The 15,740-nt window shown below is 43.8% G+C and overlaps 1 protein-coding gene across 1 annotated transcript in view; it reads left to right on the top strand.

The window, feature by feature from the left end:
- LOC101933868 (potassium voltage-gated channel subfamily KQT member 1-like) overlaps nt 1–15,740 on the top strand; it is a 730,845-nt gene that overhangs the window by 435,676 nt on the left and 279,429 nt on the right. The window contains exon 16 of the mRNA XM_065584152.1: nt 5,906–5,946. Within this exon, the coding sequence (XP_065440224.1) occupies nt 5,906–5,946 (41 nt within the window). The remainder of the gene's footprint in view (nt 1–5,905; nt 5,947–15,740) is intronic.

Raw genomic sequence — 15,740 nt, 5'->3', positions numbered from 1 at the left:
AGATCCATAAACCCGGAAACCCTGGACGCCCCATCATCTCAGGCATTGGCACTCTGACAGCAGGATTATCTGGCTATTTGGACTCTCTCCTCTGACCCTATGCTACCAGCACTCCCAGCTATCTCCGAGACACCACCGACTTCCTGAGGAAACTACAATGTATTGATGTTCTTCCTGAAAACACCATCCTGGCCACCATGGATGTAGAAGCACTTTATACCAATATTCCACATGAGGATGGACTACAAGCTGTCAGGAACAGTATCCCTGATGAGGCCACAGCAAGCCTGGTAGCTGAGCTTTGTGACTTTGTCCTCACCCACAACCACTTCAGATTTGGGGACAACTTATACCTTCAAGTCAGTGGCACTGCTATGGGTACCCGCATGGCCCCACAGTATGCCAACATTTTTATGGCTGACTTAGAACAACGCTTCCTCAGCTCTCGTCCCCTAGTGCCCCTCCTCTACTTGCGCTACATTGATGACATCTTCATCATATGGACCCACGGAAAGGAGGCCCTTGAAGAATTCCACCTGGACTTCAACAATTTCCACCCCACCATCAACCTCAGCCTGGACCAGTCCACACAAGAGATCCATTTCCTGGACACAACAGTACAAATAAGTGATGGTCACATAAACACCACCCTATACCGGAAACCTACTGACCGCTATACGTACCTACATGCCTCCAGCTTCCATCCAAGACACATCACACGATCCATTGTCTACAGCCAAGCCCTAAGATACAACCGAATTTGCTCCAACCCCTCAGACAGAGACAAACACCTACAAGATCTGTATCAAGCATTCGTAAAACTACAATACCCACCTGGGGAAGTGAGGAAACAGATTGACAGAGCAAGACGGGTACCCAGAAATCACCTACTGCAGGACAGGCCCAATAAGGACAATAACAGAACACCACTGGCCATCACATACAGCCCTCAGCTAAAACCTCTCCAGCGCATTACCCACGATCTACAACCTATCCTGGAAAATGATCCCTCACTCTCACAGACCTTGGGAGGCAGGCCAGTCCTCGCTTACAGACAACCCCCCAACCTGAAGCAAATACTCACCAGCAACTACACACCACACCACAGAAACACCACCCCAGGAACCTATCCCTGTAGCAAACCTCATTGCCTACTCTGTCCCCATATCTACTCTGGCAACAGCATCAGAGGACCCAACCACATCAGCCACACCATCAAGGGCTCATTCACCTGCACATCCACTAATGTTATATATGCCATCATGTGCCAGCAATGCCCCTCTGCCATGTACATTGGCCAAACTGGACAGTCCCTCCGCAAAAGAATAAATGGACACAAATCGGACATCAGGAATGGTAACATACATAAGCCAGTAAGTGAACACTTCAATCTCCCTGGTCATTCTATTACAGATTTAAAAGTCACTATCATTGAACAAAAAAACTTCAGAAACAGACTTCAAAGAGAAACAGCAGAACTAAAATTCATTTGCAAATTCAACACCATTAATCTGGGCTTGAATAGGGACTGGGAGTGGCTGGCTCATTACAGAAGCAGCTTTTCCTCTCCTGGAATTAACACCTCCTCATCTATTATTGGGAGTGGACTACATCCACCCTGATTGAATTGGCCCTGTCAACACTGGTTCTCCACTTGTGAAGTAACTCCCTGCTCTCCATGTGTCAGTATATAATGCCTGCATCTGTAACTTTCACTCTATGCATCCGAAGAAGTGAGGTTTTTACTCACGAAAGCTTATGGCCAAATAAATCTGTTAGTCTTTAAGGTGCCACCAGACTCCTTGTTGAATTTGGAGTGGGCAAATCTACTGTGGGGGCTGCTGTGATCCAAGTAGCCAACGCAATCAAAGACCTGCTGATATCAAGGGTAGTGACTCTGGGAAACGTGCAGGTCATAGTGGATGGCTTTGCTGCAATGGGATTCCCAGACTGTGGTGGGGCAACAGACGGAACCCATATCCCTATCTTGTCACCAGAGCACCAAGCCACCGAGTACATAAACCGCAAGGGGTACTTTTCAATGCTGTTGCAAGTCCTGGTGGATCACAAGGGACGTTTCACTAACATCAACGTGGGATGGCCGGGAAAGGTACATGATGCTCGCGTCTTCGGGAACTCTGGTCTGTTTCAAAAGCTGAAGGAAGGGACTTTCTTCCCGGACCAGAAAATAACTGTTGGGGATGTTGAAATGCCTATTGTTATCCTTGGGGACCCAACCTACCCCTTAATGCCATGGCTCATGAAGCCGTACACAGGCAGCCTGGACAGGAGTCAGGACCTGTTCAACTATAGGCTGAGCAAGTGCCGAATGGTGGTGGAATGTGCATTTGGACGTTTAAAAGCGTGCTGGCGCAGCTTACTGACTCGCTCAGACCTCAGCGAAGACAATATTCCAATTGTTATTGCTGCTTGCTGTGCGCTCCACAATATCTGTGAGAGTAAGGGGGAGACATTTATGGTGGGGTGGGAGGTTGAGGCAAATTGCCTGGCCGCTGATTGCGCGCAGCCAGACACCAGGGCGGTTAGAAGAGTACAGCAGGGCACGGCACGCATCAGAGAAGCTTTGAAAATGAGTTTTGTGACTGGCCAGGCTAAGGTGTGAAACTTCTGTTTGTTTCTCCTTGATGAACCCTCCCCCCCCCCCCCCCCCCCCCGGTTCACTCTACTTCCCTGTAAGCTAACCACCCTCCCCTCCCCCCTTCGAGCACCGCTTGCAGAGCAATAAAGTCATTGTTACTTCACATTCATGCATTCTTTATTAATTCATCACACAACTAGGGGGATAACTGCCAAGGTAGGGCGGGGGGGGGGGGTGGGGGGAGGAGGGAAGGACAAGGATGCAGTGCAATTTAAAACTTTAAAACTTTAACTCTTATTGAAGGCCAGCCTTCTGATGCTTGGGCAATCATCTGGGGTGGAGTGGCTGGGTGGCCAGAGGCCCCCCCACCCTGTTCTTGGGCGTCTGGGTGAGGAGGCTATGGAACTTGGGGAGGAGGGCTGTTGGTTACACAGGGGCTGTAGCGGTGGTCTCTGCTCCTGCTGCCTTTCCTGCAGCTCAACCATACGCTGGAGCATTTGAGTTTGAAATGCTGATGCCACCTATCCTCTTCAGCCCGCCACTTGCTCTCTTCAGCCCATGATTCAGCCCGCCACCTCTCCTCTCGTTCATATTGTGCTTTTTTGCACTCTGACATTGACTGCCTCCATACATTCTCCTGTGCTCTGTCAGCGTGGGAGGACATCTGGAGCTCCGAGAACATATCATCCCGAGTCCGCCGTTTTCTCCTTCTAATCTTCACTAGCCTCTGCGAAGGAGAAACATTTGCAGCTGGTGGAGGAGAAGGGAAAGGTGGTTAAAAAAGACACATTTTAGAGAACAATGGGTACACTCTTTCACTTTAAATTTTGCTGTTCACATTACACAGCACATGTGCTTTCGTTACAAAGTCGCATTTTTCCTCTTATATTGAGGGCCTGCCGGTTTGGTGTGAGAGATCACTCACGCAGTGCCAGGCAACAGAATTCGGCTTGCAGGCAGCCATGGTAAGCCACAGTCTTTTGGCTTTTTTAACCTTCATAACATGTGGGAATGGTTTCAAACAGCAGCGCCCTCATTTCCCATACCAAGGACCCGTTGGGTTGGCCATTTAAAATGGGTGTGCAATGTAAAAGGAGGGGCTGCAGTTTCCGGGTTAACATGCAGCACAAACCCAACTACCCCCCCACACACACACACACCCAATTCTCTGGGATGATCACTTCACCCCTCCCCCCCACCACGTGGCTAACAGCGGGGAACATTTCTGTTCAGCCGAGCAGGAACGGGCACCTCTGAATGTCCCCTTAATAAAATCACCCCATTTCAACCAGGTGACCGTGAATGATATCACTCTCCTGAGGATAACAAAGAGAGATAAGGAATGGATGTTGTCTACATGCCAGCAAACATCGGGACCATACGTGCTACTGGCCTGGCATGGTAAAGTGTCCTACCATGGCGGACGGGATAAGGCAGCCCTCCCCAGAAACCTTTTGCAAAGGCTTTGGGAGTACATGAAGGAGAGCTTTCTGGAGATGGAGGATTTCCCCTGGAGGATTTCCGCTCCATCCCCATACACTTTAACAGACTTTTCCAGTAGCTGTACTGGCCGCGATTGCCAGGGCAAATTAATCATTAATCATTAAACAAGCTTGCTTTTAAACCATGTGTAATATTTACAAAGGTACACTCACCAGAGGTCCCTTGTGTGCCCTCAGGGTCTGGGAGCACGCCTTGGGTGAGTTCGGGGGTTACTGGTTCCAGGTCCAGGGTGATAAACATATCCTGGCTGTTGGGGAAACCGGTTTCTCTGCTTCCTTGCTGTGAGCTCTCTTCATTGTCTTCATCATCATCTTCCTCGTACCCAGAACCCGCTTCTCTGTTGCGTGTTTCTCCACTGACGGAGTCAAAGCACACGGTTGGGGTAGTGGTGGCTGCACCCCCTAGCATCGCATGCAGCTCCGCGTAGAAGTGGCATATTTGCGGCTCTGCCCCAGACCTTCCGTTTGCCTCTCTGGCTTTGTGGTATGCTTGCCTTAGCTCCTTAATTTTCACGCGGCACTGCTGTGCGTCCCTGTTATGGCCTCTGTCCTTCATGGCCTTTGAGACCTTTTCTAATATTTTGCCATTTCGTTTACTGCTACGGAGTTCAGCTAGCACTGATTTGTCTCCCCATATGGCGAGCAGATCCCGTACCTCCCGTTCTGTCCATGCTGGAACTCTTTTGCGATCCTGGGACTCCATCATGGTTACCTGTGCTGATGAGCTCTGCATGGTCACCTGTGCTCTCCATGCTGGGCAAACAGGAAATGAAATTCAAAAGTTCGCAGGGCTTTTCCTGTCTACCTGGTCAGTGCATCTGAGTTGAGAGCGCTGTCCAGAGCCGGTCACAATGAAGCACCGTGGGATAGCTCCCGGAGGTCAATAACATTGAATTCCGTCCACACTACCCCAAATCCGACCCGCAAAGGCCGATTTTAGCGCTAATCCCCTCGTCGGAGGTGGAGTAAAGAAACCGGTTTAAAGGGCCCTTTAAGTCGAAAGAAAGGACTTCATCATGTGGATGTGTCCAGGCTTAATTCGATTTAACGCTGCTAAAGTCGACCTAAACTCATAGTGTAGACCAGGCTTATGACTCTCCATGGTTGGGAGAAATCATTATTTCACCTGTGCTTGCCTGTCTATCTGAATCTCCTCTTCTTCCCCTTTCCTTTCCCACAATTACTCCTCTGGCTTGCATACTTTTCTGTCACATACTTTCTCAACTATTGAATCAATCGTGAAATTTTGCCTTAAAAATGTACTTCTGGCTTTCAGCATAGGTTTTTCTTTGTAGTGCCTTGATGAATTACTGAGGACACCAGAACCAGATCTTTCACCCACTGAGGCCTGTGGCAAAATTCCTATTGAGCAGGATAGGGTCCACTTATTCAAAATGAATTGATTTAAAAAAAACCACCCTGTCTCTGTGTGATTCAGGGAACAGTTATGAATATTATTAAGAAGCCATTTTATCTGGATAGTCATAGTTACTGGATTCAGTGCAATACAGGTCTAAATTGCTTTAGCTATAAAACGAAAACAGAAGAAATAAGTAAAATATCAGTGTTCATGAAAACCACAGTAACAATGCAGCTTTATTACAACAAACAACAATGTATAAAGGGCAAGACTGCTGACAGTATGTAAATCTAGTCATGCAGGACCAGCATTTTCACTTGCCTTGCTGTTGTTTTAAAACTTTGCATGTAAAATATGCATGTGTAGTATTCCAAGCAGCAAACAATAAGTTGTTTGATAATTCTGCTGCTGGCAAACTAAAATGATTGTCTGTTTTCTTTTCAGACTGGATCATTCCTTAGGGAAGCCTGGCCTTTTTCTTCCAGGTATGATGACTATATATTTTTTATAAAATGAATGGCTCTGTCATTCAGTAGAAATAACTGTTGGTAGATTAATGTAGACCAATCATACAGTAAATTGCTGGATGCAGTTAATAGGCCCAGTACAGCTGCAGAAGGATTGCTACTTGGCATTCATGTAGGGCTGCTGGAATTAAACAGAAACTGAGTACAGCTGTTAAAAATGTGTACACGGGCAAAGATGCCTGAAAACTTCTCCTACTATAAGATTTGCCATACCAAACTGCTTTCTAAACCATTTATGGCTGGGTTTGGATATATATCGTTTACACTTAAAAAGGTCTCTTCCTTTTAGAAAGATTCTATGGGCTTGGATTTAGGATCAACATTTTCAAAAGCACCTTAGTCCTATTTTTACAAAGTGACTTTAGGCACTCAGAAGCATCAGTCTCACTGAAAGTCAATGGGATTTAGGATTCTGAGTGTCTGAGTTACTTTTGAAAAATGTGATTTAAGCTCCTAAATCACGTAAGTGTTTTTGAAAATTTTTACCCGTATTACCCTATAGTTAAAATGAAAAATAACACAAGAAACAGTAATATCTCTCAAAATGGAAGAAACTTTTAAAGTCTGACCACTGCAGGGAACCTGCAGCAAAGTGGAATACACAGTATGCATTTCTGCCTCATAGCTAAACTGTTGTTTGGGCTGTAGGGAAAAAAATTGTCTAGCTTGCACGCATTTATGTATGTTTGCACGCTGAGTTATATTTTTTTAAAGTGCATTGTGCAAGCTGAGTTTTAGAAAATGTTGTGAGGCTTCAGGGTTTTGTTTTGTTTTTTTACTTTGGGTTTAATATTACCAGATTAGAGCTATAATTTGTATTACTTGAACATAGCATTGGAGGTGACTGAAATATGTTTTATGAGACAGCTTTTTGTATCTAAGGCAGAGAGCAAGAGAGACATTTGACTTTAAAGAGCATAACTGTGAGATAACATTCCAAGGAATTTGTGAAGCTGGGTACTCTCCATCTATGCTTGATTAAGCATCAGATCCCACAGTCAAGGCTACTAAAGTTTAGTCCCTAAATCCTAGCTCCTTCAACCTATTTTGCCTATTTGGCTGATCTCAAATAGCTTTAGGGATTTAAATAAGTGTTGAAATAAAGCCGTTTGTGGCCAAACCTGCCCCAGTGGCTGTCTGGGAGCTGTAATCAGCTCCATTCCAGGCAGTTCACAAGCAGATACTACATTAGAAGCAAAGAATTTTCAGGGAAGAGTGGGGCCTGTAAGGTATCCCTGGACTACCAGGAGCCCTCAGGTTTGGCAGTGAGACCCTACGCTAGTGACATGGTCTGAAAACCCCATCCTGGAGAGTGGGGAGCAGTGGGGGGATTTCTATTCAAACTAGGGTCTGCTACAATTTTTTTAATGAAAAATCTTGCCCTTCATTTTGCATTTATATTTTATTTGTCTTTGGAGAACGTATTAGTTTGCACAAATATCCAGTAATACAAAGAAAAATTCTGGTAAGTCCATCTTCAGACCTGATAAATAAATTAATTAATTAATGGAGATATCCTATCTCCTAAAACTGGAAGGGACCCTGAAAGGTCATTGAGTCTAGCCCCCTGCCTTCACTAGCAGGACCAAGTACTGATTTTGCCCCAGATCCCTAAGTGGCCCCCTCAAGAATTGAACTGACAACCCTGGGTTTAGCAGGTCACTGCTCAAACCACTGCGCTATCCCTACCCCCCTCCTTGATTATGATGCACAGCCTTATTTGAGAGCAGACTTAGGATCACCAGGGCTCCTGGAGATATTTTATGCAAGTGATGCTTGCTGTTCCAGACAAGAACATTGCAGCACCATCACTTAAACAACTTCCTCTGCTAATCCGTTCTTGGAACAGCCTTGGTGCTGAACGGTTGCTCTGAGACAACTTTTCCAGAAGTAACCATCTTTCAAAGGTGATGCTGCCAAGAATGACGCCACTTGCCATAGCCTGCCAGCTCTACACAGTTATGCCACTTGCAGGCAGATATAACAGCGCCCACAGGGGAGCTGGCAGCATCATGAATATCAACTGGAGAGGGGGGAAACTGGAGATGGTTCCTAATTGTCTCAGTTATGGGTTTGCAAGACAAAGAGCAGAAATGATCTGATTTACATCTTATTTTATCTGACCCTCTCCCTAAGTTCAAGAATGATGGGTAGGTCCAGATACAGTAAATAGTTCCAGATTTCACCCACCTCATTTTGTGTACTGGGTGACTTTAGTTTTGCAAAACTAAAACCAGAAGTGGTTTTGATTTCAGCCCTATTTTATTCAACAACATTCAGGTGAACTCAGCTAAATGGTTGTCGCTTGGCCCCTTTCTGATAGTGACAGACACTCGCACTTTCCCATCCCCTCTGAGATGCCTGAATTTTCATAGGCATGGCTGGCCAGTCTTGCATTAAAAAGGAATTTTTAAACAGTGCATTCTTCACAAGCAAAGACATTGCTGAGAATCTCCCTCATCAGCAATATCGGTGTATTCTCTAGTCTGTTGGATTTTTTGCATTCATAGCTGGCAAAGAAATGAGAAATAAAAATGCAAGGAAAATCAAAGTATTGAAAAGAAAAATACAAAAAGAATGTTGCCTTCCCAATGACTTCTTTGTGGTTTATTACCAGCTTTATTCAAAGAATCTTAAGGTTTGATCTAAAGCCCATTGAAGTCAATAGAAATGTTTCGATAGACTTCCATGAGCTTCAGATCAGACGTCTTTTGAATCTCTGTTGTCAATACTGACTACACTATACATGGTGTGATACTTACTATAGATCTAGTTTTAGATTCACTAGTGAATGACATAAACATTGACAAGATAGTACAGATACATGATAGAAATAGTTTGTGTTAATTAGAAGTAATTATTGGCTGTTTTCACTCAAAATTCCTTAAAGACTAGAAATTTAAAAAAGCCAAATAATATATTTTATTAAAGATAATGCTTAGTCACCTGGATAATTAATGGTCAAATTTTGAAAAGTGCGTAAGTCCCATTTTCAAAGTGAAATTGGAGATTCAATAATATTTACTAAACAAAACAAACACCTATGAGATGATACAAATAATAAAATGTAAAACAGTAACAAGCCACCTTTTGCACCTAATGAAATTCAGTGGTTTTGAATGCAACTTCAGAGAATCCCCATGGCCATTCAGGAGCACAGTGGAAGAATAATGCCACAAAAGATTCAGTGTTTGGGTTCAAATAAATATCCAAAGGTTGGTGCCTCATCAGACCCGCCTGTGTGTGTGCAACACAACTGGAAATCTCACCAGAAACAGGCTTTCTTGTGAGATTTTGGGCACTTCTTCCTGCTTTTGGGTGGACTTAGCAGGAGTTTCTTATTTTGTGTCATTCTGTTTCCAGCCAGTAACTGGAAGTGGGAAAGAAGAATCTTTCAGAAGCTTAATAAATATTCCTCTATCATATCCCCCCTTAGATTGGAAAAGAGGAGGCTAAGGGAGGATATGATAGAGGTATACAAAATCATGAGTGGTGTGGAGAAAGTGAATAAGGAAAAGTTATTTACTTGTTAATATAATAATATAAGAACTAGGGGTCACCAAATGAAATTAATGGGCAGCAGGTTTAAAACAAATAAAAGGACGTTCTTCACGCAGCGCACAGTCAACCGGTGGAACTCCTTGCCTGAGAAGGTTATGAAGGCTAGGACTATAACAGGGTTTAAAAGAGAACTAGATAAATTCATGGAGGTTAAGTCCATTAATGGCTATTAGCCAGGATGGCTAAGGAATGGTGTCCCTAGCCTCTGTTTGTTAGAGGGTGGAGATGGATGGCAGGAGAGAGATCACATGATCATTACCTGTTAGGTTCACTCCCTCTGGGGCACCTGGCATTGGCCACTGTCGGTAGACAGGATAACTGGGCTGGATGGATCTTTGGTCTGACCCAGTATGGCCATTCTTATGTTCTTATGTTCTTAAATGTGTTCAGATCAATTTGGCTTTTAAAATGGGTTAATATATGGGAGTCAGTGTTTCTTTAAGTACTGTTTTACACACACACACACACACACACTAAAGATGAGGAAAGTGGGATCAAAAAGAAATCTGCCAGCAGAGAAAAAAAGCCCTTTAAGCAGACATCATTTTATATAGATACAGGCTGTTCTCCATCTTGCCTCTGAATGTGTTTTTCACTTCTGGGTGAAATTAGTTTCCTTGAAGAAACGACGACTATGCACCACTTAAGTCCCATTTTCAAAACTAGATGGGAGCCTATTCATCACTTACCTTGGCCCTCCACACATGGTCAAATTTCACCCCCTTTAAATAGTTACTAAGGATACATACAGGATTTCATATTAAATTAGTCCCATCGTTATTTTATAAACATTGTTATGACTTCATGGCCAAATACTGGCATCAGCACATTCTGGAGAAGGTGCAGAAATACAACACAGCTATGTAACAAAATCCAATGTACTTCTGTTCTGCATCTCAGTTGAAGAAGGGGTCAAGATTACTTAAATTATGACCAAAATGATCTAATCACTAAGCCCTAGATAATTTTCTTATCTATTATTTTAGAGATCCCAGATGTAAAAGAACAATTCTTTACAGGTACAGCTGTCTACCTGCATGGACTTTTAATTGCTTTAAAGAAGACAGAAAAGTGTGGTGTCTTCTATTAGCCCATTTCACTCCCAGTGGCCCACAGTAGTGTGCTGGGCTTGATATATTTTCCTGAGATTTTGAGGTGCCTTTTGCAGTCTGGGCTACTCCACAGGTCACCCAGCTCAAATTCTTCCTTTTCTACCTTTAGAAAAATACTTCAAAATAGATATGAAAAAATCTCTAACAACTTCATAATTTATAAAGCAATAGTTTGAGATGTGCTAAAAATTGAGTCTGATCGCTTACCCTGTGAAAATGCAACAGATCACTTCCAGCTCAAATCATTTTCAGGCAGTTTGGCAGGAATTCATGTACTGAGTTACTACCCATAAGTATTTTTTCTCACTAATAAAAGAAACAAAGATATTTTTAATGTTCTGATGTGGTATGGCATAGTACTTTAGTAAATAGTAACCTAAAAAAAACCATTCTTCCATTTCACTTGTTCTTTTGCTCTTCCTCATTTTAGATGTGACATTCACTATTCCTTTGCAGAAAATGTTTCATAAGTGTTTCAATGATTTAATCTGTTCAATTTTTGGATGACCAACTTGAGATTTCTTGTTCCTGGTTTTCATCAGTAGGAGCTGTGACTGGTCTGCACCTCTGAAAATAAAGAACAAGGTATCTCAAATTGTGCACTAAAAACGGGTGGTACCCCAGATTAGCAAACACTTCTGGAAATGTTATCTTACTTTTTTTTAAAAGTACTGTATGTGTGTGTGTGTGGGGGGGGTGAATTTAGGGTTGCCAACTTTCTAATCACACAAAACCAAACACCCTTGCCCCGCCCCCGGCCCCAGGTCCTACTCCTGCCCCTTCTCTGAGGCCCTGCTCACTCCATCGCCCCTCCCTCCATCACTCACTCTCCCCCAACCTCACTCATTTTCACTGGGCTGGGGCAGGAGGTTGGGGTGTGGGAGGGGGTGAGGGCTCTGGCTTGGGGTGCAGGCTCTGGAGTGGGGCTGGGTGGGTTTGGGGTGCAGGAGGGGGCTTCAGACTGGGGCCGAGGGGTTCAGAGTGCGGGAGGGGCTCAGGGCTGGGGTAGGGGATGCAGGCTTCGGCTGAGGTGTGGCTTCGGGGTGGAACCAGGATGAGATGTTTGGGGTTTGAGAGGGGGCTCTGGGCTGGGACAGGGGGATGGGGTGCGGGCTCTGGGAGGGAGTTAAGAGTGTAAGAGGAGGTTTTGATCTAGGACAGGAGGCTAGGATGTGGGAGAAGGTTGGGATGTGTGCTCCGGCCAGGCGATGCTTATCTCAGAAGGCTCCCAGTTGGTGGTGCAGCGGGGCTAAGGCAGGCTTCCTGCCTACCCTGGCTCCACATGGCTCCCAGAAGCAGACGGCATGTCCGGCTCCTAGGCTTAGGGACGGGCGGCCAGGGGTCTCTGTGCGCTGCCCACAGGTGTCGCCCTCGCAGCTCCCATTGGCCATGGTTCCCAGCCAATGGGAGATGCGGAGCCAGCGCTCGGGGCAGGGGCAGCCCCCGTGACTGACCCTGCATCTAGGAGCGAGACATGCTGCCGCTTCTGGGAGCCGCGCGGAGCCAGGGCAGGCAAGGAGCCTGCCTTAGCCCCGCTGCACCACCAACTGGACTTTTAATGGCCAGGTCAGCAGTGCTGACCGGAGTCGCCAGGGTCCCTTTTCAACTGGGTGTTCCAGTCAAAAAACAGATGCCTGGCAAACCTAGAGGAAGAGCACATCAAGGGGCAGCAATTTATATAATAATGATGAAGTCTAGAAATGAACTGGATGACTCAAAAGATATTCTCTCTCAATCTGATTGTACAGGATGCTTCCTACTGTACATCTACAAGTGTTTTACCTAGTCTAAATTTAAATAGAGTAAGTGATAGGCATTTATCATGTTCCTAGGAAAATTACTCCACTATCTGATATTGACTAGCATCAGGAAGTCTTTCCTGATATTTAACTTAAATTTTCCTTATGTAATTTCATCCCATTCTACTTAATTATACTCCCCTCTTCATAATGATCTTCTCCCTTTTTTGTGTGTGTTTACGCACTTCGCATATATATTTGTAAAGTGTTAATATTTGGGTGAGCCAATATCTTACCATATATTACACACACAAAAAACCCACCCAGCAACCAATCCTACATTAAAAGAATGTTACTTAAGTTACAAAGTAAAAAACACAAAAGTTAAGAAGTTTCAGGTTTACAGTTGTCTGTCCAAGCTTTTCCTACTATTTACAAAGGCAAAGAATCTAGTATGTAGAAGAAGGAATGGGGGGATGAAATACTATATTTTGAAAAGACTGTAGAAGAATACTATAAAAACAAGATAGAAATGAAATACATTAGAACAGTGTTATTTGAGCTAGTGCCCATCCTTCTGCCACAAGGCTTCCCAGATTGACTACACACCCAGTTTACTTTTATGAAAAGACTGCAGCGTTTATTAGAGGGCAATACTTATAAATTACAGCTGAAATACCTAACTAAATGGAGGCTAACCAGAAGCAGGAAAGATTGCTGCCTTCTGTGAGATCTAGAGCATGCATGTCAGAAAAGTGAAAGCCATGCCACAGCTAACTGAGCATTGCGTGACATGTTTTTCACTTCACTTGAGAGGAATGCCACAAAATAGCTGCACCCCCCTCCAACTGTTTGTCTAAGCAGTTCTTGTTTTCTTGTTTTCTCTCCTACATAGTGTACTGGAGTAGTTAAAATGAGAAATATTATTAACTTGTTTAGTTTTTGTTTGGATAGCTTGTGCATAGATGAATTGTGTAATTAGAGCTGGTTAGGAAATTATTTTTCCCAGGAAAATTTTCAACATTTGTTTAAATTAATTTTGATCCAACATTTTCTTCAGATTTGGGGGAGTTTTGGAGAAACCCCAAAAAATGATGGTTGTGGGGGGTTCAGCAAGTGAAAACTGGAAAATATGGGCTCAAAACCCACAAAAAATTCAGTATTTTAATTGCCAAAAATTGCACTTTTTCAATTAAAATCCAAAATATGATGTTGACATAAAATTTCTGTTTCAACAAAAGACTCTCTTCCATACAAAAACAGGTTTTGAGGGAAAATTTTCTACCAGTTCAATGTGTAACCCATTGATTAAACTGTGAACCCAGAGTTCCCTCCTGAATGTTAGAAATGCACATAGCATCTCTGCCTCTGGATTTCATCTGATCTAAAAGCTGTGTAAAGTTTCCTATAGCCTGTTGACTTGTGCCTTTGAAGATGGTCATGTGCAATTCTACCAAAAAGTATTTACTCTGTAAAGATGTTTAAAATATAAATGGGGTCTTGCCTACTTGAGATGGGTAGGAAGTTAAGATTTGGGATATAGAGCTCTGATCTCCCCACTTCTATTCAACCATACCCCATGGGGTTGTGAAGCACAGATTTAGAAAACATGCATATTTGTCCTAATACACATGGGGGAATGTCAGGATTCTACATACTTGCAATTTAATGGATAGGCTGCTGTGTACCTATCAAATCCGCAAATTCCACTTTTGGTGGAGATGAGCCAAACCAGGATCTTGAATCTGTCTCTTCAAGTTTCAGAGGTTTATGAGTTCTTAAACTAATGAATTGTCCAAATAGCACAAATCTCTGGATCCAGCCAGGCCACTCTGCCCACAAAATGCCTCCAACCGTATTTGTGTTGTCTACTTCTGGGGAAGGATTGGTGATCTGCTAGCTACCTCCCCAGTTTCTTTGATAAAACTTCTCTCCTATCTAATATCTTCAGAAGGCTGCAGGCAGGGCCATTGCCCTCCTAAAATCTCGGCGTGTCTTCAGGGGGAGAGGGGCAGCCAATAAGTATCCCTCCTGCCAAAAACACAATACTAGAACATTGCACAAGAACTGCTCCCTGCTGTGGCCACCCACACTAAGAAAAATGGGTCAACATAGCTTCTGTTCAACTGTTTGGCGCAGCCATTCAGGCAATTATAACCAAATAGAGGGTGGCTTCTGGGCCAAACCTCAAACAACCAATCCAGCTCAACGTGTGAAAAAGGAATGTAAACATGAGTGTGAAAAGTCACATTTCTAATAGCAAACTGTTTGAGTGCATGTTTTCCATCAGAAATTTACAACGTTTTGCTTTTGTTGTGTGAAAAAAAAATCACAAATTTGAAAGCAATTTTAGTTCATTGGGTGAAAATGTCAGAAGTGCCTAAGTCCCACAGACTTAAGCTCCTAAGTCACTTAATTGACGCATGGAAATTTAGGGCTGGAAAGGACCACAACAGGCCATCTAGTTCAGCCCACCGAGCTGAAGTAAAACCAAGTATAGCTAGCTAGGGAGGCCATTTGTCTGGTTTTAAGCCACACAGTCCTAGTTCATGGAGCACTGTCCCTGTCCAGTATGGACTTAGCACCTAACGTGCCTTTGTCCGCTGAAAAGGAGGGGGAAGAGGAATCGACTGGATGCAGAAAGGCAAGGACAGGGGTGGGGGTGCAGATGGGGATAGAGACAGGGGAGACGCCTTCATGTGAAGTGAAGCAGGTAGAGATGGGCTCACGCAGGCGGGGACAGGGATGTCTTGTATTCTGGGGATGTGCCAGTGGCTGCAGTATACCTAGCCGATCCATGATAGGTGTTAGGTGCTTTTGAAATTTTTACCCATTTTGAATATTTTTTGCAGCTCATAATATAATTATTATTTCTGATTTGTTACTGTAGTGCTTAGAGGTCCCAACCAAGAATTGTGGCCCCACTGTGCTAGACACCGTACAAACACAAGAGACAGGCCCTGCTTTGAACAGTTTCCACTTTTAAGTACCAATCCTTCAATTCAAGATCAGGGCCAACACAGGCAAGACAGAAAAAGGGTAGGAAGAGAAATGAGGACAAAGAAAGGTATAATGACTTGCCCAATGTCTTAGCTGGGAATAGAGCCCAGGTCTCCTAAATCCCAGGTTGGTGTCTTGTCAACTGGACTATTCTGCCTGTCACATTTATAAACGTGAAGATATAATATGTGTTCTTATATAAAAGTATGCATGACTGTATAGTTAATATGCACACATTGTGTAAGTGGTACATATAGACATATGTACACACACATATTACATGTGTACCCAATCCCTCTTTCACTCATACAGTCTATGAAATAAAAATTACTTGTTGCAC

The sequence above is a fragment of the Chrysemys picta genome, chromosome 1, assembly GCF_011386835.1.
Source record: "Chrysemys picta bellii isolate R12L10 chromosome 1, ASM1138683v2, whole genome shotgun sequence".
Lineage (NCBI taxonomy): Eukaryota > Metazoa > Chordata > Testudines > Emydidae > Chrysemys > Chrysemys picta.
The sequence above is the reverse complement of the archived record's forward strand: the minus strand, read 5'-3'. Positions and strand labels throughout refer to the sequence as shown.